The sequence below is a fragment of the Aphelocoma coerulescens genome, chromosome 3 (genome assembly GCF_041296385.1).
Source record: "Aphelocoma coerulescens isolate FSJ_1873_10779 chromosome 3, UR_Acoe_1.0, whole genome shotgun sequence".
Classification (NCBI taxonomy): domain Eukaryota; kingdom Metazoa; phylum Chordata; class Aves; order Passeriformes; family Corvidae; genus Aphelocoma; species Aphelocoma coerulescens.
The window spans coordinates 17,544,887-17,567,066 of record NC_091016.1 but is presented as its reverse complement, the minus strand read 5'-3'; the positions used below and the strand labels follow the sequence as shown (position 1 = coordinate 17,567,066).

General features: G+C 40.1%; 2 protein-coding genes across 2 annotated transcripts in view; one reads left to right on the top strand and one right to left on the bottom strand.

Moving 5' to 3' along the window:
* The window catches only part of NVL (nuclear VCP like), a 44,967-nt gene extending 29,369 nt beyond the window's left edge, over window positions 1–15,598 (top strand). The window contains exons 20-23 of the mRNA XM_069009253.1: window positions 1,944–2,020; window positions 3,522–3,610; window positions 7,482–7,552; window positions 9,344–15,598. Coding sequence (XP_068865354.1) covers window positions 1,944–2,020; window positions 3,522–3,610; window positions 7,482–7,552; window positions 9,344–9,388 — 282 coding nt within the window. The 3' untranslated portion in view covers window positions 9,389–15,598. The remainder of the gene's footprint in view (window positions 1–1,943; window positions 2,021–3,521; window positions 3,611–7,481; window positions 7,553–9,343) is intronic.
* A 124-nt stretch (window positions 15,599–15,722) lies between these two features.
* DEGS1 (delta 4-desaturase, sphingolipid 1) lies at window positions 15,723–20,212 on the bottom strand. The gene is made up of 3 exons (XM_069009256.1): window positions 20,068–20,212; window positions 18,550–19,292; window positions 15,723–16,389 (listed from the first exon to the last, which is right to left on the bottom strand). Exons 1-3 carry the CDS (start codon window positions 20,147–20,149, stop codon window positions 16,243–16,245), a joined length of 972 nt encoding a protein of 323 aa, XP_068865357.1. The 5' UTR covers window positions 20,150–20,212; the 3' UTR covers window positions 15,723–16,242.
* Between the last annotated feature and the right edge of the window lie 1,968 nt (window positions 20,213–22,180).

The window sequence follows — 22,180 nt, the reverse complement described above, 5'->3', positions numbered from 1 at the left end:
TTGGTTTCTGTGGATCCTGCCACTGGTTATCATGTTGCTTATCATGCATTTTGGAATGCAAGATGCTTTCATGCATGCTTAATTCACACTAGTCTGACTATTTTGATTACAAATCCTTGTGGTGAATGAGGAGTTAAATCTTTAAAGATGTGTAGGAGTTACCTGAAAGAAGAACATGGAGTAAGACGAGGGGAAAATGTGTTAAATTAATTGAAATACTTTAATTTTTGTCAGATTTCACCCATGCATTCTAGGTAAGGAAATTTGAAAAATTTGAGAACACCTCTGCTCAAGGCTAGAGAAAACAAAATGTTTGGTGCAGATGTGAGTGGCTTCTGGATGATGGCATGCATTCCCAGAAATCTCCAAGGAATACACACACAGCATGTGGAAACAGAATCACTGCTGAATGAAAACATGGATGCTTAGAAAGGCAGCATGAGGGGTAGAAAAGGGACTTGGGGGAGGAATAGGTTGTCAGGAAGACAGCCTAAATGTAGGCTGAAACTTTGTTGTGAAAGACTTTTATTTCAGTTAACTTGTACAAATCAGTCATTCCCAATTATGCACATTATGCAAGAGAATCCTGTCTTCACATGTTTCTGTTACTACTGGACTGACATTCCTGCAAGCTGCATCAAGCTCCTCTGCTGCACAGAGCTTGGCACCAGAGCAGGCAGAGCAAAAACTGCCCGGTGTATTTGCTCCTCAAATTTTGTAGTAGTGGAGAAGGCATCTCTCTGGCTTGCAATTTCCTATAAGAATTACTAAAATATCCCATATGAAACAGTATGAAGCTTCCTTGTTTCCAGGTTAAAGTCTCTCAGGATGTTTTCAAATGAGGCTGCTCCTTTATTTTTTTGTTACTTGTTATGTTACTGTGGCTTTTTTCCCTTTCTAACATTTAAACATTCATTCAAGATTGTTTCCTTACTCTGCCTAGTCCTTGACTGTTCTACTGCCTGTTAAGTATTGAAGTGTTTTAACTTGCCAGCTACTATATATTTTATTTTTTCTCTTGAATATATTGTAGATATGCAGTATATTAGTTCCTCTGAAGAAGTCAGAAAATAATTATGTGAATTTGTTCATTTCTGTCAAATTAGTTTCTGGCAGAAATTCATTATTGTATCAAAAAAGTGTTCTTTCCTGTCAAAACTCAGATACTGTTTGATACAAGAGACATCTTGAATCTCTGCACTATCATGATACTACTTTTCTGTTGTCTAAGGATAACAGGGAGGATCTCCAAGCTTAACAGTGTTTGGAAGTTTTGTTGGCTAGTTTCAAATACCATTTATAATGCAGTTTAGTATTTTTTGCTGTTGGAGATGCAAAAATAATAACAAAAGAAACCACTTCTGGGATCTTTGTGGAGGAAGGAATAATAATGTGGAAAAGTAGTGTCCAAAAATCTACAGTATATGTAAACCTCTATGAAATCCAGATGGAAAACTTCTAAGTTTGAAAATTCATATCCAGAATATAAAAGATATATAATTAATTTAGTCTTAAAGGTGACAAGAGTAAACTGACATGCCTATTGCTTAGCTGTTTGATTTCAACACACAGTAAAACTAGAGGAACTGCAGCTAAACAAAGCTGCTGAAGCAACCAGCTATTATTCTTATTCCACATATGGAATAGTGCTGGTGCCACAATGCCCTGTGGCAGGCTGGCCATCGTTTCCTTAGAGAAAATCTAATCTGTGGGTAGCAAGTAAAAATTTAACAATACTTAACATTTTATAATTAAATAGTTTTAAGGCTGATTATCCTTCTTGTCAGTTTGACATTAAAAATATTAGTATTTGTGGATATTGCATGAAATTTGTCAGACCCCTATATGATTCCTGATTAAAGATAATTAATCTATTCAGGGATGGCATATGTAGAAAAAAAAGTTTTCTTACCTTCTCTTTTTTCTTACCTCAACCCCTTTAGGATGGCACCCGACCTCCACTAGACAGTGATATAAGCCTGGAGGAAATTGCTTACAGTCAGCATTGTGAATGTTACACGTGAGTACCTTCTACTTTTGACTTTGCTTTTTAATGTGCTGTGCCAGCAGTCTTCTAATGCATGATCGGGTGTGTTTTGTTGGTATTATTAAGAGGGTTTCTCAACTTTACAAACCTTTGCCCTCAGGCTATTTTTCTTGCTTTCACTTGTGCTTTTTTCCAAGAAGTTGGTAGGAATATATGGATGCTGAAGTCTTCTTCATCTGGAAAAGTTCTCTTCATGTTGTAAATACAGAACAGTAGGGGCATCTTGGTTTCCCTTGCTTTTATTTTATAATTCTTGCATCATCTGAGGACAAAAGAGCCCTCTTTAAGTTGTGGGCTGATAATGATGATAAAAGCAAATTGGTTAAACAGCCATAACTAATTTGTTCTGTCACAGAGTTGAGAGCAATCTGTTTGACAAAGTAATGAGGGCCCATTTCAACTTGTGCTTTGGGAATAGCAAGGTGTGGCTTTAGGGAAAGCTTGATGGCCATATCTGTCAGAATTATTTGCAGTTATGGTCCATAAAACTTAAAAAGCTTTAAGCTATTCAGTAAGTTAGTAATATTCAATGTTTTTTGGAGTTCACAGAAGATAAAGTTTACGACAGGCTGCTTGCCACAATATTACCTGGGAAAGACGAGTACTTTTTCTTCCTACACCTTTCATTGTTTTATGGTCCAATGTTTTTTTTTTTTCAGTGTGTGGGGGTTTTGGTTTGGTTTTTTGTTGTGGAGTTTTTGTGGTTTTTTTGTTTGGGGTTTTGTTGTTTGGTTGTGCTTTTTTTGATGCTTGAGTTTATCTGTATTTTGAGTTTGGGGGTTTTTTGTGTGTGCGCGTTTGGGTTTTTGTTGTCGGTTTTGATTTCTTTGCTTTTGGGTTTTTTTGGGGTTTTTCTTTTAGCTGGTTCAGTTTAATTTTTGCTTTTTAAATACTTTATGCCTAGTACCCCCAAATGAAGCATGGGGAGTTAATTTTGAAAATTTTTTTTGGTTCAATGACTTTCACCAGCTGAAAGGTTTGTGAAAACTTCCAGCTGTTCCAGTTGCAGGAAACTGGAAACAAGTACTTAAACTGATCTGACCATGTTTTGTAGATGCTGTTATTTTAAGCATGTTAACTTTACTGTTCATGCAGCTTTGAGCAACTCCTTTTTGTAATGATGAGGGACTTCATTTGATTCTTTCATAAGATTTATAAAAAAAAGAAGCTATGTTCCAACCAAGTGGCAAATTATTTATCAACTCTTTGGCGTTTTCAAAGATGGGGTTTTTGCCTCTTCCCTTGCTTTTAATTCATTTGATCTTAATCTGTGACTAAAATCTGAAGGGCATCACTCTGTAATGCAGCGTGCAGACTGGGTAGTTGTCAGGCCTCTTTCCAATGTTCTTAAGATGAAACTTTGTGACAGCACAACCAATTTTTAATGTCATTTTTAGTGTCTTGCCTTTCTATCTGCCATCAGCAAAAGACAAAAGAAATTTTTCTCCAAATAATCTGTTGTTTGTATCTCTAGAGGGGCAGACCTTTCTGCTCTTGTGCGTGAGGCTTCCCTTTGTGCCTTGAGACAGGAAATGGCCCTGCAGAATACTCAAAGCAAGAAAGGTAAGAAAGCTTTAAAAAGAAAATCTTAACTGAACAGTGACAAGATAAATGGAATGTAACGTGTTTGAAGTAGTTCAAGACAAGCATGAAACTGTGCAAGCTGTACATCATTGATTGATTGACTTCTGAGCCAAACAAAAGTCAGTCACATAAGGGGAGGTAGGGGAGGGTACAGGAAAAATGGTTATGCTGGAAAGTCAGCATAATTTTTATTTTTAAGGAATTGAAGCTTGCAACCCTAAAGAAAAGATTCTGTTAAATGGTTATGTAAGCTGATTATTTTCTAGACTAAATACCCCTTTGCCAATTTTCCCTATCACTACCAAAGACTAATTGTGCTGACGTGTTTGGAGGAGGGTTGTAAACTGCACATTCCCTGGTTACCTACCTTTGGCACCCAGCTGTGTTGTGTAACTGAGCATGTACATCCAGCACTGATGGAGCTGGGAAAATCTGAGTGCCACTTTGGATCTTTGGTGCTTAGCTCATCAGTGCCTCTTGCTAGGACTTTAACAGGGAGTTATAAATTGATTCAAGTACAATCTCTGCCCTTTCATTATCTGTCTGAACTTCTGGTGTAAGTTGTGTTTTCCTGGCATTATTTAAATTATAGATTGAAACTCTTATATAACATGCCTGTCTGTCTAGATTTTTTCCCAGTAATTTTGTTTCTTATTTTACCCTTAAATAAAAATGCAAAGCTAAGATGGAATTGTGACTTTTCAGATTATGTCCTTGGAAAATGTCATAGGCTTTCATTATGCCCCTGATTTCTAAGAACAACACTGGAATTTTAATGGCTTTGAGTGATTCTTTTTGATCTAATACCTATCCAGTCTTGCCTGGTTTTTAGCAACCAGTAGGTTAATAGAGCAATGTTTGTATTCCTTGTTCTGAGGCAACAAGCATGTTCAACTAGAGGGGGAAAACACCCTGAGCTATAAAAACCTTCACTGTTATATGACTTGCTTACCCATTTTGCTTGCTGTAGCTGGAGAAAACTCTTGATTTGAGATGGAAATTTCTGAGTTTATCAGTTCTTTTTTATAATTGTTCAGAATAGAGCAGACTTTATTCAAAGCTGTTCATCACTTAAATTCAGCCTTCACAGTTAGGATTGCAGCCTAAGCACTGACTGTATGGATGTGTAGGCAGCCAGCAACAACTCCCTAATATATGTATGGCTTGATTTGCATGTTTATAGCAGCTGCTTGCTTGGACTGTCCTTGGATTTCCAAGACGTCAGCCCTGATTGATATGAAAACATGTAAGGTGGTTTCTGATTTGAAACCCTGTTCATTTTTATCTTCAACATAAGACTGGGGATTTTCTTCCTTCAGTGTTACAACAGGACACGCTCAGCTGCCTCCCTCCCACGCTCTGCTTGGCTGTAGATGGGTGCTGAGTGTCCTTCTCAGTCAGTGCTTTGGAATCAGGGCTGCTCCTTTCTATTCTGGAGAAACTGTTGCAACTTCTTGTTAGACCTAGTATTTTCCTCTGGAATAAATTCAGGGGTGTGGTATTTTTAACACTCAGCAGTAGTTTGCTTGAAGGTAATTTTAGAAAGTGAAATGGAAAGGTACCCTTTTTGTGATATTTTGTAGAACAATTCAGAAATTCTACTGCCAACTTGAACAGGCCTAGGCAAGCTGATCATGTTAGTGACTATGGTCTGAGAATTGCCAGATACAGAAGTTTGTAGGGGAAATTCCAAACAATTGGCAGATTTCCACTTTTATGAGGTCCTCCTGGATTTCCTCATCATTGGCCCAGCATCTGACTGCCCAGAAGGGTTCACTATCATTTGCAAACTTGGAGTTTCACTTCTGCCTCCCTTTTCCAAACCACTGAAGATGCTGCATAAAAGTGGTTTCAGCACCACTGCCAGAGTGGGACCCACCCTACTGCAGCAGTTCCTCAGAAACTTTGGGTGAATACCATGTGCTCCTGGGGACTTTCTTCCCATTAACATCTTAACTCACCTCTTTGGCTTGATCTTGTATATTTATTTCAAATAGATCTAGTTGCAGAGAATGTATAGGGTATGAGAAATATCATAATAGGAGAGATTCTTACCTATTTCAGCTGCAGTGACAAATACAGACCTTCTAAACAATGACCCTTTTGGGATGTTTTTATAAAAGACAGCCAGTGGCCCCACATCACCTGCATAGTCTGTAAGGCTATGAGAATCTGGGAGAGCTTTTGTTAGAGCAGGTAAGAGCAACTGTGGTTTAACAAGTGAGAATGAAGTTTTGCATCTTTGCAGTTGAATTTGAAAAGCAAATTGTCCTTGTTTCATAGGAACCACCTATCCCTCACTCATCTATGTAAATAGGAAAACATCAATTTCATAGTTAGTGTTTCAAGTACTTGGTCTTTTTTTTTAAAGATTGTACCTGTTGATATACTTCATTATTCCGTTTTATCAATATAAATGGTTTTAAACAATAAAATATTTGTACCTACTTATTCAGACTAAATGGTTTTGTCATCAGAAATCAAGGCAAAGTGTGTTAATGCAAGTAGCCAAGGTCTGGATTACTGACAGCTCCATTTTCTACATGATCAAGCTCTGGGCAAGCTTTTATCACATAATAAGCATGAAGTAGCCTAACTTACTTGCAATGAGAGGTAAACTACCCAGCAGGAGATTTTCTCCCTCCCTATAGCATTGTCACAGTTTGATTAAAAAGTTACATGCTTAAAAACAAAAGTGAAAGCAAAACTGAATTCTTGTAGGTTCATTTTATTGTTTTATGGAGTTTTAAAGTAATCTGACTTCTCAGAAAGTCCCAAATGGAACCTTTTCCTTACTGTAAATAGCATTTCCTTGGGGAAACAGGTTAAATTCCTAACATTTTAAACTTGCATCTTCAATTTTTCTGGGTGTAACTTTATCTGGTAATAGGAATGTTGAATATGAGCGCCAGAGAAGTGAGATGACAGAGCAGTGAGGTTTTATGTTTAGTTCAGTGAACCACAACCTTCATCTTTACTTTTAACACAGGTAATAATAGCTATAGGCTATTTGCTCTTCTGCTTTATACCTATGACAAGGTATATTTCATTTTTAATTTAGTACCTTCCATTTGCTATTTAGTCTTTTACTATATCAGCAGAAGATTTTTGTTCAACTCGGGCTCAAAATCTATTAACAGTTTTTTCATGGTGGCACATCCCTTTTCACGTGGCAAAAGTGGAAGTAAAAGCAATAGTCATCCTAATGAAAGACATTTTAAAAATGCACCAAACAAGACTACAGTTTGTATTTCTGTCATATCTGATACCTGTGCACAGTGTTTGCTTGTAATGAATCTTTCTAGTAGTAGCATCTTGGGATTCTTAAGTCAAGATTAAACAAGGTACTGCCTTGTGAGAGCAGAGAAATCCATTACTTATTTGAGGTATGCTTATGTTTTAACATACTAAGAAAACCTGTTCAAAAGGTTATTATTAGGAATAATTACTGTGGATAGCTGCATTAAGGTCAAAATGGCAATTTGCATAAACTTAAACACAGGGAGTTGTAACAGTGAAAGCTTTCATCACTTCTGTCTAACATCAGAGAAGGCAATGATATGAAGCCAATTATTTAGAAATTGAGTAGAATTGGAATGATAGCAAAATGTTTTCTAGATACTCCTTAAATAACAGGGAAGCTTAATATTAAATTTATGTTAAAAAAAAAAAAAAAAAAAAAAAAAAAGCCCCAAACTGGAAACAACAGGCTTTGAGGGATTCACTTCCAGAAAGGTTAAGGGAATTTAGTTAGTTAGGTTTCCTGAACGCTGCCTTGAAATACATACAACAGTCACTTGATTGCCACTTGTCTGCAATTTTAGTAATTTATTATGCTCTGTTCTTTAAGGAGGAATCAAGATTTCTCATAAACACTTTGAAGAAGCTTTTAGGAAAGTGAAGTCTTCAGTATCCAAAAAGGTAAGATAATATTCGAGTATGTAAAGCTCATGACTCCCTTGGGAAGGACACTCTTGTGATGCTGGAGACTGGTGGGAATGGTTAAGGTTGCAGCATACTTAGATGTATTTCAAACTGACATTACCTGTTTCTGCATTAACAAACCTGATGTTTGTGTTAAGGTCAGGAATTAAAGCCTCCCTTTTCAGCTGTAGATGATGCACTGCATGTAGGTGGCTTACCAAGATACCAAGATTGTCTTTTAGTGTGGTGCCTTGGACTTCACTGACATTCCCAGATTGATTGTTAACCTGGCCCTAAGCTCTTATGGCTGCTGAATTTTCAGTTAGAAGTCAAGGCCTTTAGAGTGCACCACATCCTGCCACAATCTTTCCTTCCCCATGACAATGACACACAAAGATTCTCAGCCCTTTCTGTTGATGTGCAAGAGATGTAAATTTGACATGGGACATAAAACACACTTTATTATCTTAGTTACTTTTTATTACTCTTTCATTATTTGGATTTGTCAAGGAAGTCTGTTGTAAACATTTCCTTATGTCCCGTTCCTTTTAATGAATGAAAGGAAAGCTATTCAGTCACCTTAATTACTGTAATTTTGAAGTTAATGTATAGGACTTGTTATTATTGCAGAGCTTGTATATAGGTCTCCCTGTGTTGCCAAGAGTGTACTGCAGCCAGAATACAGCAATGTATTCACTTTTAATGCTAGCCAGAGAGAAGTTAGCTAACTCTTTCCTTTTATTATTATTGTATTTTGATAGTCAGTGACCTTTCATAAAATTTAAGTGATCTGTGACTCCAAGAACCTTTAAAGATGATGTTGGTTGTTGTTTTCCCTTTGCTAATCACTAAGCAAACAGCCACAAAAATGTAAAACATCTCCTCTAACATAGGACAGGAGTAATCACTGTTAAGTATTAGAACATATTTCTTCTGGTTAACCAAAAATGTTATTCTGCATCTCAAAGGCAGCTTAAATATCGTATGTCTGAGAGTCCTATATTTCAATTATATTCATCTGAAGACTTTTCAGTTAGGTATTTTGAAATATCTATTGCACTGCAAGGTACTTATCTCCCACTTCCAGAGTCTACTTCCTATCTGCTAGACAAATTCAGTCTGACAAAAACTCTACAGCCCTTGCTATGAATACTGGAAAACTTAAAAAAAAATAAAAGGCTAAAAAAGCTACATCTCACTGATCTAGTGCATTTACCTCTTCTATCCATACACATATGTATTTGGTTCAATTGGTTGACTCTAGATAAACAAAAAAAATCCTTAAAGCTGTGGACAGACATCACCTTCTGAAGCCAGTTATTTCAGTGGAAGCATTCTATTCCTCAGAAGTGTCATTTTGAGTGACCAGTGCAAAGGGTTAAGGAACAGTTAAGTTAGATTAGCAAAAGATGATGTCTGCTCATTGTGCAGAACTAGAGGGGAGAGGAAAGTGTCAATTCAGTAGCTCCCTGGTGAAGAGGGCAGTACCTTCTCAGTGAAGCTGCCATCTAACCCAGCATGGTAACATAGAGAGTAAGAACTCTGCCCAAGGTCTCTGTGAACTACACACCATTGGTGACTCTCCCTGGAGAACCTCATTAATGAGCCAGGGTAGTAGGGGTTTCCCTTATTTAGGTTTTTTGTCTGTAAATGTTTTAAAATGCAGCTAGTAGCTCATAGAGCTGGTTTGTTTCACTTGCTTGAATAATACACAAAGTCACTTTTAAATATTGTGTAAGTTTTTTACCACTGTCTGAGGTATTTTTTCTATTCTCTTGGCACTGTTAGGATCAAATCATGTATGAAGAACTGCATCAGTCACTGTGCAGGTGATACATTTGGACAATTCCCAACAGAGACTCATTCTACACTGGTGAAGAGTTCTGCAGTTCCTGTGCCTGTTTTCAAGAGACAGGTTGGAAAGAAGCTGTACTAATCCATCTCTCAACTTTTCATACTGCATCTGAAAAGAAGGTCATCACAACCTACTGCTCTAAAGCATCCTTAATTTAACTGTCTCCAGAATAAAAGATACAATACATGCTTCCTGCTTATAACCATTTCTATTTTCAAAATGAATGCTTTTAATGCTAAGAAGCTAATACCATTCTGATGCATTTGGTGCCCTGAATCTGAAATCTCTGAGGCACAAGCTAGCCCCTCCAAGTGTTTACACTGCTCAAATAGCTGTTTTCAACCACCAGAGAAAAGTGCTGTGTTTTCTAGAACGAGGACACTGAGAGAAGCACTGGGAGGACAGAGCTGTGAAAGTAGGCTGGGAACGTGCTGCACTGGATGTTACTGCACACATTTTCTGAGTACAGTGACACATAATTGTGCCAGCACAGGTTCTCAGAGCTGCTAACAGCTTCCTTCCACCTTACCAAAATAAACTGCCCACAGATTGCAAGCTGGGAGCGTTACCTAGGAGAGAGTAAAGTCTGGAAATTGGTGAGGTGCTATTATACTATGATTCAACCTAGAAAACATTTGAGTTAAGAGGTAGTTAACGAGCTGGTTCTTAATTATTTTTCTTAAACAGATAAATTTGCAACAACAAAAACTTTTTTACAGTGTTTCAGTATCCTCTGGAGAAATAAAAATGTTACTGTTTTAAAAAACAAGCCAAGAGCTTTTTTTTTTTTTTTTAATACAAGAAATTCCATATTGGAAGGAAGGTCATAACTTCCTAACTTACAGTGTCAGCAAATCAGACAGTATCCAAGTTAAGACAAAACACTGAAAAGTGCCAGCTTTATGAAACCTACAGTCCTTCAGGGAAGAACCCCAACAAAATAGTTTTTGTAAGCAACATATAATCCGTAAGCATCCTCCCCTACTTACTTAAACACGTAAGAGGGAGATCATTTCATCTCCTACTTGAATTCATTTAAACAAATACCCTGAACAACCAGATCTAACTTTAGGGCTGACCTTGACAGAGAACAGTACCTTACATCTTAAATTCTTCTCAGAATTGTCAGCTAACAAGAAATCTGCTGCACCTTTTTACCCAAAGGTACATGTTGAAGGCTATCACATGTAACTTACCACCACAGACTTGCATTTAAAAAATACTGACACCCATGGGAGCTTGTTCTTACCACTGGGATTTTTGCTCAACATGGTATGACATTCCCTCCCTCTCCTAGGAAAGCTGGAGCCTCAGTGACTCAAATTCTGACTCATAGGACTAACAAATTAAGTCCCTGTATATAAAGCAGATGATGATGATGTGCCTGCTTTTAATTGCAAATCAGGCTTGAAGCTTCAGCTATGATTCCCAGAAATCCAAGATGAAGGATCATCATTTTCAATCAATACCATGTTGGAAGGAAACCTCAATGATCATCTCGTTCAACCTTTCTTGGCAAAAAGCAGTCTAGACACGATGGCCCAGCACCCTGTCCAGCTGAATCCTACAAGTGTGTGACACTGGGGAGATTCTTCACAATGAGTACAATCAGCCAGTGGAATAGTTTTCCTCATTCCCAGTGGGAAGCACCCCAGGAGTAACTTGCACTCCTTACCCCTCCTCTTTTCCACATCACTCTTATAAAAGGGAGTCTCCATCTTCTTTGTAATCACCCCTGGAACACGGTGATAAATTCTCTCCCTAAGCTTTATTTTCTCAAGGCTGCACAAACACATTTCTCTCAGTCTTTACTCATAATACTACAACAATATAATAATAATGATGATACACTCAATTCACTTGAGTGGCTGAGTGAACCAATGAAAAGTTACTTCTCCTTTATGGATATACAGAGAAGATTCCTGTTACTGTCCTTGAGGATAGCTGCAGCTGATGAGCTTAGGCAGAAGTGGAGTCCTCAAGCCCTGGCATATCCACCTAAGAATTTTCCTTTCTTTTTATGATGGCATTATTTCTGTGTATGTATGGAGCAAGAAAGCAAAGTAGGACTTGCAAGGCAAGATAAGGGAGGAAATGCTATCGAGTAGTACTAATAGCACTACAGTCTTGTCAAGAGTGCCAACACAAAACATCATTCTTAACAGGTGATCATTCTTAACAGGTGATAAGGGAAGAGGAAGTGAGGTGCAGGAGGGTTTGAATGCACAAGAAAATCTGAAGTTAAAGTGAAAGGCAGAAAAAGCCAAATCAGTCAAGTGTCCATATCCTGCTTGCTTACCTTGTCTGGGCTCTGTGTGCAGCAAGGGGTGGGCAAGGGTAGGCAGCTGAACTCCATTTGCCTGCTCACACACAAGTGTTGCACCCACACTGCTCCTTGTGGGAAATTCTGCTCAGGCTATAGAATATATCACTAAAAAAACAATGATCCTTTGTACAGAAGAGATCCTTTGTACACAGAAAATGGGAACTGCTTTAAGGAACGAGCCTTTTCACGCAATAGAGACAAATATTTTGTTCTGCATATGCAGCTACCACCCCTCCTAACAGACATGCCTCGAGGTTTCGCCTCCAGTCATCTTGTTTCTGTTGTGACAAGATCAAGAAATTGTTCATCATGCCATTCTCCTCTCTCTTTTCCCGAGGCTAGCAACATAGCTAAACCACAAGAATGATCCTGTCCCAGAGCATAGCAGATGCTAACTTAAGCATGGATAGGGGGCAGAGGCAGTGCACTGTGTGGGGGACTGTTGAAAGGAGAAAAGAAAAATACTGTCTTCAGTCATGGCTCAATAGGAAACTTTTTCCACATCTTTGTCCTGACTAAAGTCTTATATCCCACTTCAGGCTTGATTGTGAAATAGATTTGCTAGAGAAGAGATAATTGTGTGGAGTTGCAGGTTGCTGTGCTAAAGGCAGATCCACATGATCCAGACACACCTCTTTAACAGATTGTTTTCCTAGGACCTTGCAGAAGCAAATGTTGGCAGCCCCAGAAGTGGTTCCTGTGCCTTGCAATGTGCAAACTAAACAGCAGAACTTGCTTTGCTGTCTTTTGAGACTTCCAAATTACAGAGGAATAGTTTCCAAAAGCTGTGCCAGACTCCTTACACAAGGTTGCTGCTTCAAAGTCACTTTCCTCCTCTTAGTCCAACAGGAGTATGGCGGCCTGCAGTCTGTAGTACTGATGGTGTCAGCTGTTGAACCTCATCATTGAATAAGGAATGAACAGCTTTAAGCTCTACTGGGGCATGCCACTCCATCCAATAGAAGAAAGAAATGTCAGGGAGGCAGAGGTGAGCCACTGACCTCACCATCTGACAGGGTTCACTTACCATCATCAACAGATCCATGTCTCAACACCTGGAGACCTTTGTCTTATGTGCTCACCAGCTCATTTAATGACTTCACCAGAGGAGTTCTGAGACACACAACTGGAAATCTGAACTGTTTCAACTGACCTCTGGTTCCAGGGAGGAAGTCCTGCCCTGGCTCTGACAGCATGGAGCTCTGCAACCAGACAGATGCACCCATTTAGCACGTTAATGTTGGGAAGGAGACAGGTTCAACAGCAAATCAGGAATGCCAGAGGCAAGAGTTGTTCTGAAAGCAAAGCATACCCACGCCTGTCCTGTGGGAAAACTAATGCCTAGTACAATCAGATTCCAGGATGCATTACTTACTCCACTTAAGCAGCTTCAGATAATTGGGGGCAGGGAGTGTTAGAAGCCATGAAAGGAAGTTTATTCTGAAAACTGCAAGTTATTCTAAAAGGCCTGAAGGGGATTCAGAGCTCTGCACAATTTAACTGCAGCTAAAATACTTGGGTGACAGTTAAAACTCCTGACTGATTTCACATAAGATGTTTTCCAAACTGACAGGAATAAACCGTAACAAACATGTAGAAACACCAAAGTTAACTCATTCCATCTGAATAGATTTAGAAAAAACAACTGGGTTAACAGTCAGGGTTCTTGATGCTCTTTAGCTTTAAATTTGTTCTCCACAAGCTCCCTCCAACTTTCAGATAAAATGTTTCAAAAATTATACTAACCCATTTCTGCCAGATATGTTTTAATTGCATTAATGAAAACTATTTAATTCCTTCAAACAATAACTAGATGGTTCATATGTATTTTTTTTTTTTTAATGTTAGTGCTTCATATTTCTGTGTCATGCCTTTGGAGTAAGCACCATGCTTTCTCCAGTCATACTTACATTCACTGTTCATTTAGAATATATCAAACAAGTCAAGTAGGGCCAACTGGTCCTAATTACTTTTACCAGTGGTTCAGAAATGCTTCTAACTGTTTTTTAGGGAAGAAACTATGCTGGTTACCTTTCAAATATCTGCTTTTGGCAGTTCTTACTATTGAAGTTAGCTGTTACAGTTTTTTTATGTTTTACACAGGAGTTATATGCCTAAAAAGGGTCACTACCAATGCTTGCAAGAATGAGACCATTGTTAAAATTCAAACTTAAGTCTCACTGGCTCAGATTAACCTAATACAGCAAATTGTTCTCCAGTAAGTAGCCAGTACCAGATATTTCAGAAAGATTATGGCAAGCACAGATATCTCCCTCAGAATTCCCCACTATTCAGTACCTCTTGAAGTGAAAATAATGTATTTATAATTTGAGTTGGAAGGGAAAATCATAGTCAGACCACCTTAACGCAATGCTTGCAATTTTAAACAAGAAAGATGGCAACTTCAGTCCTGTTTATAAGCAGGAATTCCATGAAATAGGTAAAATTTTTACTCTGAACTCTGGTTATCTTAAATATTCACGTAGGATAACTGAATTTCTTAACTATAGCTCTTAGCTGTAAAACTTTGTAGGCACTTTCCATCCTTCATCCAGCTATGATAAATCATTAACACCGAAGACAATTTAAGAAACAAAGGGTGATAGTTATTAATTAAGTGGCTTAAAAAGAAACTGGTTTGCAACTTCTTAAGCCTGTACAAGTATTTCAACCAAAGTCCATTTTCCTCTGAGTAGGGAGGAAAGGCAGTGATTCTTTACAGGTCATCTATATCACCACTCAGTAGAATGGGTCTCAAATCTGCTTTAGAAGTACCAAACTTCTCTAAAGCTTAAGTCCTTCAGCATAAGGGGACCAATCAAAAATTCACCTAGTATTACTTTAATCTTGGCTTTTTAATTACATGTAAAAATGCTGGACAAAGCCTATTTTGGCATTACACTCTACCCTGAGCAACACACTGGCTACACCTGTCAGGTTTCTGGCATAATGAAGTAACTTTGTAGGTGGCTGGCAGACTTTCATACCACTTCTATTGCTTAGCCACAGATAAGGGCCCACACTTAAAACACCCATTAAAACAGCACCACAGTCAAGACCGAGTTAAGAGGTACCAATACATTCATTTCAGGCCCTCACCTTTTCAAAACAAACAACAAACACCCCAAAAAACCACCCCAAAATGCAGGAGTTGAAGGAATCTAAAATTAGGTTACAGCAGCTACAACTTCCACCTTCCATCTTTCAGATTAACGAAGAACACACCACAGAACAACCATCTGAGATTTAAGGGTGATTTGTAGCCAGTTTTGACTGCTTAAAGCCATCATCAATGCATTAGATGGTAGAAGGCAAATCTACTGTGCTGAGGTATGGAAAGCTTTTTCACTGTCCAGCAAGTCAACCTGTTGCCAATGAAAAATTTCCTAAGCAGGAAGTTTGATATCACCACCTCTCAGCACATTTTAATAGGTAAGAAAGACAAGTATTTATGGAGGGTACTGTGGATTTAGGGGAAAAAAGCCAAACAAGATTATTTAACAACCTTTCTGTGTACACAAATGACTAATGTGCCTAATAGGTAGTACTGTCAGTGGTTGTAGCCAGACTTGTTTGCCAGAATAGTACCAGTTTTAATCCATTCAGTTTTCCATAAAAGCCAAATTTCCAAGTGAGTGTAAATATTTATATTTAAAACCATAGTAACAGGTAATAATTTTTCTTTGAAGATCAGAAAGCCCCCAGACTCTGTAAAAAGACTTTTCCAACATAAAACCCCACACTGGGTATATGAAGTTACCTAAATGCCACCTGCTTACACCACATGCCAACAGAAGCAGCTCAGGCAGTAGGTGGGACCCTTGGAGCTGGCAGTACCCTTGAATACCACATCTTTTTTTTTTTTAACAAAGAAGTCACAAAAGCCATCTTGAAGATAGCAGTTTCATTCTGATAGATTGCTCCTCTAAGGTACTTTCAGTAGAAAAGGTAGACCTTTAAAGCAATGCTTCAAACGACACATTACATATTTAAACAAAAGCAAACTTAACATTTCTGTGCAAATTTAGTTCTTCCAACCATCAGTTCAGAAACATTTTCAACAGAATGTTTAAGTTAACAAATCATGTTAGTGTAGAATTAGCAGGTAAGTACAGCATTTTAAAACTAGTCATCTAAATAGCATGTTGAGGGCAGTATACTACATTGAGAACTTTTAAACTGTTATGAGTCAAACAGACATTTTATATAGATGTAATACCTACCAAAGTAAATTCTGTTTAACAAAGTTTTTGTTTAAACAAAGTGGTTTTGCATTATGCATGTAACACTGATCCTTAGGCAAATAGAGACACATTAAACCAACAAATCTGAGGACTGTGAGGAATGTTATAGCTTGTAGGAGTCTGCTACAAAATCCTTAAGGATGCATTGCTGTGTTGCTGCACATCTTAATTCAGGACACAGGTGAACAGCTTTAGCAGGAGACCTTTATACCAGCCACTTTAAAGCAAGCAGACATTTCAAAGTTTTTTGGTTGCCAGAAGTTTAATCTTGCTTCACTTCACCCTTTAATTGCCTTTTCATGCGTGAATATGGGCTGATTGTGTCATCCATCACGAAGTCATACAGTACTTTTATCCAAGAGTTATATTGGGGCAGGTTGTCATAGTATTCAGCTGCTATTTTCTTCACCTGAAGGAGAGATATGAGGTTTATTTACTAGTTATATTAACATCAGTTGTGACAACTTTACAGTCCTCCATGTGTAACCTAGTGATGTGTAAAAGCACTGGAAGTTTCGTTCCAGAAGTTAGCTCCTACAGGAAAGGCCACTCATGCCACAATGTGAACATTCCTTGAAGGAAAAAGCAATTCCCTAGTTGCTAAATAAATCTCATATGAAGCTTTTGGAGCTGGCAGGAACAAACTCTGCTAACACTCCAATGTCCCTTCATTGTGCTACCTACAGGATGATGGAGCTCACAAAAGCAAGTGGTTTGGTTGCTACTGAAAGTGACTCCGTTCAGTGCTGACTCATAGATATAAAAGTAGCAGTAAAAATGATGTTCTAAGTTCTAGGAAGAGATGTTTAACCCAGCTATTTTTACATGTCATTTCAAATCTCCATACTCAGGAAAAAAAAAACAACATTTTATTTCTGAGGAACATTTTGTTTCTGAAGACAGACTTCAAAGAATGAATATAAACTGCTCCCAAAGACTCTCCTCTCAGTTGCATATGTTGACTAGACCACTATTTAAACTGAGAGCAGCAGGTTCAGTTAGGTGTCTTTACTGCTATTTAGGACCAACCACTTTAAGGCTTAAAAACATGAACTGAACAAAAAGGATTTTTCACAAAATTCCATAGCTTTAGTCAGAAGAATAATATCAATCTGTAAAAGCAACAAACAAACCCAAAATATTTAAATGCTTGGTTTGAAGGCAAAGCTTGTTTTGACCCATCATCACACCTATAGAATAGTGCACCTAGGCAGTGTACTTTTACTCAACAGTAATAATTCTCAGCTCACCAGTGCTGAGGAATCGAGCGTTCAGTACTTGGGGATCTTTAGCACACAGCACAGCAGAATCCAGTCCAATTAAATTAACTGCCCTGTTCCAAAAGGCTTTGTTTTCTTATCAGAGCTGTGGATTACGAGTCCTGCAGCAGAACTGGGTATTTACCCCTAGAACTAAATACTTGAAAAAATTCATGCCCTGCTTATACCTAAAGTACTGTGCAAGAAGTGAAACGCTGGTTCACAGCACAGAGCCAGGTATCAAAGGCGAGTTAAAGCAACTTTTGCTGTATTTGAAAGATTAAATCTATGAATAAGAGCAATCATCTCTCTTTAGAAAAAAAACAAACAGAAAAACCCACACAAAGCCTCAACAAACCAACTGCATTATCTACCTGCTCTGCTAGAAGTGCTGGCAGTTACTTCAGCTGCACTTCCACCACTGACCACAGAAATACCAATCAAGTTTAGACTTCACCAGAGGGACGATCTTACAAGGTCTCACTATTGCCAAGTGCAATAACAAAGCTGCAAGACCAACACCACAAAACTGCAAATTTTGTGTCAGATGAAAAACCGGAATTTTAGATGTAACCCTGAAGTCTGTGTTCCCCTGCTCCAATTGGGAAACACGGATACAGTGAGAAGGAAGCTCCTGCCTGTAAGAAACAAAGACTGAAGTGAGGAGAAGCTTCAGCTCTGCTACTCACGCAGGCATGACAGGCCTAAGCCCTGGCTTAGAACGCTTAATTCTGCCAATGTACAGCTGATATTTATTTAGGGTTCAAAGGCTCTTGCTACAGAAAACTGAAGTGCTCCAGAATAGAAAAGTTATTAAACATTTGTAAACAGTACAACAAACATTAACAGTACCTCAAACCCTCTCTTTTCCCCTACCAGAGAACGCCCCTGCTAGAAGAGACTGAAGAAAAGCACACATTACAATACTGTCCTTAACATTTCAAAGGCAGAGATAACAAATCTCCAGAGTTATCTGCAACCTCTTAACTAGTTTTTTGCATACTTACAAACAAGAATTCAGAAGACAGGTTGTAATTACAGAAAGCTAAAGTTAGTGCAAAGCTTAAGACATGCGTTCCCTCCCCTCTCCTTTTATGGAAGAGGCTTGAGCCCCAGCATATAGGGAGCTAGTTCAGGATACCACTAAAATGATAAATAATTACCTCCTTTATCACTCAATTTATATTGTGGGGTTTTTGTTTGTTTGTTTTTAAGCTCCCAACCTATTCTTCTGTCAGGGCTCTACCTTATTTTCATGTTAAAGTAGGCCTTAATTTAAGAAAAAGTAATAATCTTGGAAGGAAACTTACCAGTGGAAGGCTCTTGCCAGGAATATTGGGGAAGTCATGATGTTCGTTGTGATAACCAACATTAAAAGTGAGCAAATTAAGTGGCCCATAGTAGGAATAGGTCTCATGTCCTTTTAAAAACATGTAATGTTCAGCTATGAAATGTCCTGAAATTGGGTGCAACCCAAGACCAAGTACTGAACCAGCAAGCATGTAAAAAATTGATTTGACGCCCCATAAATAATATATCACGACATCAAAGGCAAGCTGAGCCAACAAATTGATTATTTCAAGTCGAGTGATGGGTTTAGGATTGATGCAGAGTGGTCTAATGGCATAGAAAAAAGGCTGAAGAACAATCCATATGAACTTCCTAAAACGGGTGCAGAAAAACCAGCCTTCAAAGTTGGTAGGAATGTCCACGTCGATGCCGTCACCGCCTAAGTAACGATGATGATCCATGTGGTATCTCTTGAAGGATATGGAGTAGGGGAGACCAAGAGGGAGGTTGGCAAATATTCCAAACCATCGATTCCACATGGCTTTGCTGTTGCCAAAGGCACTATTGTGAGAGATCTCATGAATAGCCAGAGTCATGGAGTGGCTAATACAGCTTCCAAAAACGTAAGCCCAAAAGACCACCCATTTCCAATCCAAGTCTTTAACCAGATAGAATGCAGTCAACTGTGCCAGAACCATCAGCACAACCACCCAGATCAGGTTGTAGTCTGGCTTCATCAGTGCTTTTATCTCTGGATGTTTAGCTAGATGGGAAAAAAATTAAATGAAAAAGAAGATATTTCAAAGCTCTCCTCACAACTAGCCCAATTAGATTACAGTTTTTTATTCCCTTTGTCCCAATTAAGAGTTGTCGGCAAAGGTAATGAAAACGCATGACCTTACCACTTGTGATATTTACTGCTACAATGAATCATCTGAAATCGAGTCATTTTAGCACTTTCACGTTGCTCAGCAACTAGACACGTACATGGCAAGCACCACTACCACCTCCAGCCTCCTCAGGAAGGAAACGGCTCTGAGCCGTCAACCCACCCGTAATTCACCAGGGCTCGGGAAAGCTCAGCCCCGCTCTCAGCGCCGCACTGGACGCCGCTATTCGCCACCCCGGGGCGCGGGTGCCGCGGTGACCTCGGCGCAGCCGCCCCAGACACCGCCTTATCGCCGTTCCGCTGGCGGGGAGCGGCCCGGGGCCTCCGGGGAACGCGGGCTTCTATTCCGCCGCTCGGGATGGCAGCCCGGGCCGCCGCCGCCCCGAGCTTCGGGCTCGGCCCCCGCAGGCGACCGCCCCCCTCCTCCTTCCCCCTCTCCTTCCTTTCCCCTCCCCCGCCAGCGCCGCCAAGGCGGCGGCTCCCGCCTCCACGTATGCGGGCCCGGCCGACTCCGGCCGCCCCGCCGGGAGGCTCCAGGGGGCCCCGCCGCCCCCCGGCAAGGGCAGCCATCTTGTGGGGTGCCCGTGTGCCTCCCCCCCGCTCCGCCACGCAGCCGGCGGCAAGAAGCAGCGGCGCCGCGGCTCCTCACCCAGGATTTCCTTGCGGCGGTCGGCGTGGGGCTGGTCCGTGTAGACCCATTCGAAATCCTCTCTAGCCACAGTATTCCCCATGGCGGTAACACAACGCCCACTATCCACCCGCCGCGCGGAGCCCACGGCGCCGCACTTTATAGCGCCGCGAAGGCGGCTCGCGGCCACGCCCCCGCCACGCCCTCGCCGCCCATTGGCCGCCGCCGGCCGGGCGCGCTCCTGCGGCGGCGGCGCCCCCTGCCGGCGGGGCGGGGCGGGCCCTGAGGGAGCGGAGCGAGGAAAGGAGCGGCCCTCAGAGCACCGCCCGCGCTCCGATGAGCTGCTGTCCTGGTTTGACCCCGTGCTTACAGACCCCTGCCTAAAGGTACTGAACTGCAACTCCAAACGCCTGTACCAAAGCCTCCATTTCCTTCCTTTTTTGTGGTAAGGTATTTTAAGAACTGTGACAAACTCCTCTGTAAGAACTAACGTCCATTTAATCTTTTACTGCATGTATTTGTCATAAAACACTGACTGTGGGCAGTTCAGTGAGAAAGATTACCCTATGCAGAAGTTGAACCACTACTTGCTTAGAATTTTAGCTGTCCACTCATAATAATCTAAACCAGTCGATCAAAAATCCACTCAAATTAATCTAAATCAGCAGTAGAGATAAAAACAATGGAGGGTATTATCACAAAGTAAATGATCCCTTATCTCTTCATGTAGTATCATCACTTAAAATTTATTAGTAATAGTGGGTACAAAAGGTTTATGCCTACAAGCTGCTGAAAGTCCCACGTGCAACAGGGCAATTGGAGGGGAAATTCAGTCTCTACTTGGAAATGTTTGCAGTCTAAAGTAGTGGACAAAGCACAGGATCCATAAAACACAGCACCTCTGTGAATAGTTTGGTTTGCATGCATTTTGATTTGTGCATGCTAGGGTGGGATTTAGAAATGAAAAATGGAGCAAGGAGGTGAGACATGGAAAAGGTTATGCTCAGCCTTCCCCTCCTTAGTCACAGAATCTGGATTGTGCGGACTGCGAGGACTGGTGCAGCATAAGAGGCTACGCAGATGTGTAGATTTCATCAAGGTACCGTGACCTTGCAAGGTTTACTTTCTGGTCAGTGACCATTTCACAATAAACCAGGAAGCTTTGGGGTTGCCAGTGCAGCAGCTGACTGCAGATTTGCCAGGGCCACGAGTGTTTTGCTCAGCTGGGCTCCAAGCACCACACGTAACGCTTCTGACAGCGTTCCCTTCTGGTTCAAATACCAGCACTGCTAATCCATCACTGTGCTAAAGACCTCCTCCTCCATGGGAAGGATCCTGCCAAAAGAAGGAGTGTGTCAGCTGGTGACAGAAGCGTTGGAGGAGTGACAGCACATCAGGAGTTCAGTGCACAGAGGCAGGTTTACAGCACTGCAAACATACATAGGTTTGTAAGTGGTTGCGAATTTCAGTAGGGAAATTAAACAGACGATCCCAGGTTCATAAACTAAACATTCCAGAGCAGTTAAACAAGGCTTAAACAACTGAAAAATATATATTAAATAGGAAAGCTTTGGACAACATAATTGCCCAAGTGTACTGGAGAGCAAAATGTCTCTCCTATTTAATCACTGAGTTTAATCACTGGTTTAGGCAGACTGTGTTAACAAATCCAGATTCATTAGGTCTTTAGCAAGCCAACAGTTTTTGTATCTGACATTTTCCATTCCAAAGACAGAGAGATCCAGTACCTAGTGTGTCTTCAGCCGGCACAAAGCTTGAACAAAAATCCTGGAATGTTCACTTACATGTAAACCAAAGCCAGGAGTGCATCCTTGTCTAACAGTGAAGGTGAGATCCAGGTAGGACAACCATAAAAGTGGAGAGCTGGCCCAGGCACAGTGCAAACTAGCACAGAAATGCGACTGGAGACTAACAGAATAGTTCACAACTAGCAGACGTGTTGCAGAATAGTCCAAACTGAATTTACTTATTCATGAAGTAACAATCTATCACTGTAATTTGCTAGGTACCCTCTTAAAACTGTCAGAACACCAAGAAACCAGGAAATCCTCTCCTGTGCTGAGGCACATTCAACTATATCCTACGTCATCCTATTTTCAAGAGGCTCTTGGTG

Bases quoted from the DNA above. Each gene is read 5' to 3' on its own strand.
- DEGS1 (XM_069009256.1), bottom strand. From the start codon at position 20,149: ATGGGGAATACTGTGGCTAGAGAGGATTTCGAATGGGTCTACACGGAC. The intron at 19,293-20,067 runs GTGAGGAGCCGC...TTTCCCATCTAG, and splicing joins CCGCCGCAAGGAAATCCTGG to CTAAACATCCAGAGATAAAA. The intron at 16,390-18,549 runs GTAAGTTTCCTT...TCTCTCCTTCAG, and splicing joins CTGGCAAGAGCCTTCCACTG to GTGAAGAAAATAGCAGCTGA.